Source organism: Morone saxatilis, unplaced genomic scaffold, assembly GCF_004916995.1.
Source record: "Morone saxatilis isolate NCDOM2014 unplaced genomic scaffold, NCSU_SB_2.0 Contig4, whole genome shotgun sequence".
Classification (NCBI taxonomy): domain Eukaryota; kingdom Metazoa; phylum Chordata; class Actinopteri; family Moronidae; genus Morone; species Morone saxatilis.
Window position 1 is genome coordinate 719,200 of NW_023339984.1, and position 6,321 is coordinate 725,520.

The following is a 6,321-nucleotide window of genomic DNA, read 5'->3' on the forward strand; positions in this document are numbered from 1 at the left end:
CAAATTAGGTTGGTGGTCCTGCGTTGTGAGGCTAAGACCTGTATCAACCTGTTACCTGTTAACCTGTCAAGTTACTATGGTTAACGTGTTAGCAAACTATCATCTGTTTAGACATCCAGCAGCCCCAGAGCAATCTTAGTATTCAGTTGTGTTTGTGAACACAAGTCTAATATTCACATTCTGGCTATTTTGCTCCAGTGTTCACCATCAGGTAGTGCACAGTGGGTTTATCAGAGCTTGCTAGGGAGGGCCTTGGAGGCTGAATAGTTCAAACAAATGCCACTTGGCTGCATGGTCTCACCTGTGGCGGGTTTATCCCCCCCTCTCCTAATCTAATTAAGGCAATTTATAGCACTATTACTTTAGTGGTTTGCCTTAGGCATATAAGCTATTCAAATGCAATGTAGCACAACTTTTTTATAATTAAATTAAGTCACACTTGTTTTAACAAATAAAAATAAAACATTCATGATTGACGTAAATTTAATATATCTTTACATGCTGTTAAAATGGCATTACATTTGGTGAAGGTAGAACTCAACAACTTAACTTAAAGTTTAGGAGTTGGGACTTGCAAAACAATGACTTGGTCCTCTTGGACCTCTGTCTATCAGCTATCACGAAGTCACACACTTAAACTCTGAACGCAAATAAAACAGCTTTGATTATAGAGCCTGACTAACATTTTCAGTATTCTTTAAACAGCCATAAACACACAGTACCATTGTGAGCTGTCTTACCTTAAAATTGGCGTTTCTTCCTCAGCAGTTTCTGTGTATTCATTTACTTATTAAAATTAAACTTAAACTACATTATATATCAATATATGATATTATCTAAAATTCAGAAAATTGGAAATTTTATCAAGATACACTATGTGATGTAGTTATTTTGAGTATTGTCCCATCTAACACTCCAACATCTCAGATTGATGGGAGAACAATGAGAGCTCAGCATTACCACATAAATTCACTAACTAACTAAATTTAAAGTATAGGCCAAAGAAGCAGAAGAGGAAGGTCCCTATACCTGAGTTTGGTGCGGCGCAGGTAACACACAGCGATTGGGATTACAGCCATGAGCAGTAAGCTGACAAACAAAACTCCAGTAGTCAGCCATATGGAGAGCCGGCTCTGGTGCTGAGGAGCTGCTGGTATTTCAGGCTCTGAGAGGTTTTGGCCCGGGGTCACAGTGATCACCATGGGAGGAACTTTCCCTGTAATAAAACAGAAGTGGTTCATGTTGCTAAGAAATTAACATAAAAAACAGTACTCTTGGCATTCTATTAACTTTAAAGATGCACTTCCTGATTCTGTTATTGTAACCAGTGCTCCCAAAACCTTAAAGCTGTACTATTCAATATTTATATGAAACCAAGCTAGAGCTAAAAGGAGAGTGAATATTACATTTATTTGTCAGATGGACACAAACAGGACTAAATGAGCGCTAATGTTGCTCCGTGTCTGCTGGATGCGTAAATAGGAAACTGCTTGCTTGTTTGACGTCCACTATAACAACTTCATAGTGTCTATTGTGTGTTTATAGCTTGTTCTGTTGCCCCCAAGGGGCTAAAAAAAATCAACTAATGTATCTTTAAACTACATACTAAAATTCAACTGTGCTAAGTGTGCCTTTAAAGGAGACATGTTAGACTATTTTCAGGTTCATACTTTTATTTTGTGAATAGTTTTATATATTTTAATGTTCAAAAAACACATTATTTTTCCTATACTGTCCAGAGTGTCCAGAAAACATTTTTTCAGTCACTATGCTGGTGTTTTTGCAGCCAGGGAATCAATGTAACTGAGTTTAGCTGCACTTCTACCGTGAATATCACCACAGTAATCGCTTCTAAACCAAAAACTTCACTTCACGTTAAAACGGGAATCTGACCGAAAACTGTAAGGAAAATAACACAAACTGGCAATCAATATATACGTTTTCTGTGACATTTTCCTCCATGTATGACATTTCATATTTTATAATGTATGTTGCTCTGATTATTAACTTATCACAGCTAATCATTGTTGCAGCAGAACCACTGAACAACAGGACATTTTTCTAACATTATTTAAAGATCCAGTGGGTAACATTTACGAGGATCTATTGTCAGAAATGGAATATAATATTCATAATTTTGCATTAATTACTGTATAACCACCTGAAAATAAGAACATGTATGTTTTTGTTAGCTTAGAATGAGCTGTTCATATCTACAGAGAGGATTCTCTTCTGTCCGGCATGTTGCACTACCATGTTTCTACAGTAGCCCAGAAAGGACAAAGCAAACACTGGCTCTAGGTAGGGGTGTCCTAAAGTCAGCAAATAGACTCAGTAATATCAGTTACACTGTAATATCTATCTAAAGTTTGATAACTTAAGCTAACATTAGCTACCATTAGCTACTGGCCATACCAGACCAAGAGATGCTGTAGTAGCAAAACCCCCTGAGTATACTGAAATGAGTAAAGGTAAAGGTTTTATTCTTTAGTTCAACTTTTTAAAAAATATCCTTTTTCTTTAAATAAGTAAGCTATGAACCCCTTAGAACCCAGTTCTTTCCTGTTGAGGAGATGTATTTCTTCCACCTCTAACTAATTAACATCATCTAGCCAACCTTACATACATCTATGAATAGTAACAGTGGCAGTGGATAAAGGTGGCGCCCCCTGCAGGGTGGATATATCATTCCAGGCTTGCACTGACAGTCTGTAGTCACACTGTGGATTCAGTCCTGTGATGCTGACTGATGTGTTGGTCAGCCCTGCTGAGTCTGGCAGGATGACCACATCATTCCTGCATGACCCCCACTGACTGCCAGACACCGCTTTCTTCTCACACTTGGCGCGATACACCACTTCCTGTCTGCCTCCCCAGTCATGAGGAGGGTCCCACATCAAAATCAGCACAGAGTCATTGTGATGATGGGCTATTAGATTCACAGGGGCAGAGGGTGGCTCTGTGGAGGACATGACAGGAAAGCAAAAACATGCTTAGACATAGCAAAATCCTAAAATCAAATTAGATGAAGGTATGCAGGGGGAAGGTAGACAGCCTGTATCATCAATCAGTTTTTCAATAAATACATAATCATCAAATTGCAGATAGCAGAAATGCACAACACTGATGGAGCCAGATCCTGCTTTAAATCAAAGAAAACAAAAACTCTGCTGTGTTGATTTTTATGTAATGTGTCCATTCCTGTCTGCCACAGTTACTACCAGTTGAAATTCAAATTCAATTCAATTCAAATTGTTTCAGAAAATATGACAAAAAAGGTTTTTTACATACTGTTACTTACTGCAGCTTTAATGTCTAATCCCGTACATAAGTTTTAGAATAGTATGACGTCTGTTTAATTTCCTATAATCCTACTCAGTGTTTCTTACTGGTGCAGCCAAGGTCATCAGGGTCGGTTGGCAGGCGGCTGAAACCCTGCAGACAGTCACACCTCTCTGATCCCTCCCCATGTGTCCTGCTGTTAGGTGGGCACAACCGACATCCTCCATTCTTACTGGCTGGTTTGTAGTAACCGATCAAACATGCTGATGAAATAGAAATAGAAATAGAAACAGTAATTGTTTCTTTCCCAACAATGATACAGGTGGTTTTTGTAAAAGGTTTTATTTTATATATAAGATTTTCAGTTCATTATATCTCTCTCTCTCTTGAGTACAGCACAGGATATATGTAAAAATGAGAAGTAAAAATAAAAACCGATATTTAGAACTGAGGAGGAAGAATATTATGGGAAAAGGGATGTGAAACTAATGAAATAAGAAAAGACTTGCAAGCTACATAGATCCAAAAATACCAATACCAATAGGTTTGCATCAATGCCATGACAAAACTGTGATCTGTCTAGTTGTACCGCTTTCTTCCACAAAGCACTAGCTATTTGTAGCAGCTAAAAAAAAATCTTAAAAATAAAATCATTTATATTAGTATAAATGGAAACCAGATTGTATTAATTGTAATTGTAGAGCAAACTGGATATTTTATTACAAACTTTTAAACATGTTAAGAATTGAAACAAAAAAACAAATAAACAAAAAAAATATCAAATACCCTTGTCCCTTCTTTAAGAAAATAAAATATGTCTAGGGTATTTTTTCTAAAAAGGAAAAAAGATGGAGGCTGTTACAGTATGTGTCTGTTTGTGTGTCTCAGATGAGTCTCTCTTCCTGCACCATATTGCATAAGGCACTTGACCCATAGGGGAACATTTGAGGAACATTGTGGCTGGACTGCACAGCAAAAGCTCATGAGGATCAAAACATGACACAATAAATTATAAGACAAGAATTTCCAGTTGATAAAGCACGCAGATTTGAGTTACTTTAGCTTCATGTGAGCTGTGATTATATAAAAGTTACTGTAATTTGAGTTAACAGAAGGAAAAACAATTGGACAAGATGGACAAACTCAAAGCCTTAGAAACTCAAATCTAATCCAAAATTTTATTTAAGTTTGTTGCCATGAGAGTTTGACTTTTCTCAACATATCTGTTGAATAGTTTATGTTTGTTAATTAATTTCATTTAAAGAAATCTAAGAAAAAAAGAACATACATGATAGTAAAGTACTTTGGGAATAAGTAAACATTCAAATAGGTATGTATTAGACGGTGTATTAGAGCCATTGTAGGTTAAACGAAAAGCGCCAGTGGAAGGGGGTAGTATTCCAAGATAAAAGTTGTACATTTGCTATTAAAGAATTATATTCTCTTAGATTAAAGTCACAATTTTGTAAGAACAATGTGATTTTATTTTAATTAAATTTTAGTGATTTCAGTGACTTATTATTAATTACTAATTGTAATAATTAGTAATAACCCCCCTCCCCGGCTGTGTAATTATTTATTTTACCTTTAAATCACCATCATAGGAAGACAATCTGGGCCATGTAAGAAAAAAACTGATGTAACTGTTTTAAAAAACTAAATGATAAATGATGAATGAAAATTAAAGCCAAAATCCTCAGAAAAAAGATTTACGGTCAAGAATCACGACTTTAAAATCTAAATTCTGACTTTTCTTTCATAATTGTAACTTTAAAAACGAAAATATGCATCCACTTTTATTCTGGTACTGATTGTTGAGTCAGAATATATAGTTTGTGACTAAAATCTAAAGATTAATTTAATAGAAATATATATTGTTTAATGCTTAATAAATATTAATAAAACAGATGAAAAAGAATGAAATAACTGTAAATTCATTCAATCTCCGTACCTTGACAGGTTTCACCTATGACTTGATGCCCAGGTTCACAGGTACACAGCCCCTGCAGTGGAACCCATACTCCATTCACATTACACTCACTGACAGGCTGAGAAACCTCCACAGCTCCCCTCACACAGGAACCTGTCAGGGGACCCGAGCCGGCCCCCGTCCCCTTAAACAAGGCCAGGTGAGCCACGATGTCAGGGCACTTCCTATAGTACAGCCTGATGGATAATATCAGCACACATTTTCCAGAGTAGGAGAAGGCGAGCTGGAAGCCTCTGTGCCGGACAGAGCCCAGGCTCAGAGCCAGACTGCGGTTCAGATAGTTGGCTGGAAAACCCTGGACTGAGGCAGGAATCGGGTTGGAGGTCTGGAGGTCCAGGACTTTCCTACCATCCTGAAATCTTGTGATGGGTTCGTCTGAGTCAAAAAGGTGAACTTGTAGTGGGCTGAGCTGACTAGATTCAGGCTCCTGTTCTTGGGTAAAAGCAACATCCATCAGTAGATAGTGGGCGTCTTTACGTTCCATCCACTTGCTTAAAATAGTTCTCATTGTGCGTCTTCCACAAGCTTGGAGCACAGGAACTGGAACCTGTGTACCCACTCTGAGCTGGATTTCACTCCACTGGGAGAAAAGAAACAAGAGAACACCAGTGAAAAGCTGCAGGGCAGAACTACAGGTCCATGCAAATCCCCTTGATGAGACTCACCAACCTCTGAGAGTAAATGTAATAGGGTATACGTCACAGGCTCATTAAATTGCATATTGGTCAGCTGAGTTGTTATTCAAACTGCAAGACTATTCTAATTATTCATTTACAGGGAGTTGTGAGAGGCTACAAGGAACTTTCATGTTGTGTTGATTCCGGTGGGCCCTATGGATGTGGACAAAAGCGGTAGCGTTTCCAGTGTCTCTTTCATTCTAATCCAACCAGGTCATTAAGAATAACTATTAAATAGTGGTGTTGTTTAGTCTCAAAAAGTAGAACAGGAGCCAGAGCCTTCAGTTACCAAGCTCCTCTCCTGTGGAACCAGCTTCCAGTTGTGGTTCGGGAGGCAGACACCCTCTCCACATTTAAGAGTAGGCTTAAGAC

General features: G+C 37.8%; 1 protein-coding gene across 1 annotated transcript in view; it reads right to left on the minus strand.

Moving 5' to 3' along the window:
* The window catches only part of si:ch73-40a2.1 (tyrosine-protein kinase receptor UFO), a gene marked incomplete at its 5' end in the record, with an annotated part of 12,653 nt that extends 6,801 nt beyond the window's left edge, over nucleotides 1-5,852 (minus strand). The window contains 4 exon segments of the mRNA XM_035675418.1: nucleotides 1,030-1,216; nucleotides 2,627-2,959; nucleotides 3,390-3,545; nucleotides 5,234-5,852. Coding sequence (XP_035531311.1) covers nucleotides 1,030-1,216; nucleotides 2,627-2,959; nucleotides 3,390-3,545; nucleotides 5,234-5,780 — 1,223 coding nt within the window.
* Between the last annotated feature and the right edge of the window lie 469 nt (nucleotides 5,853-6,321).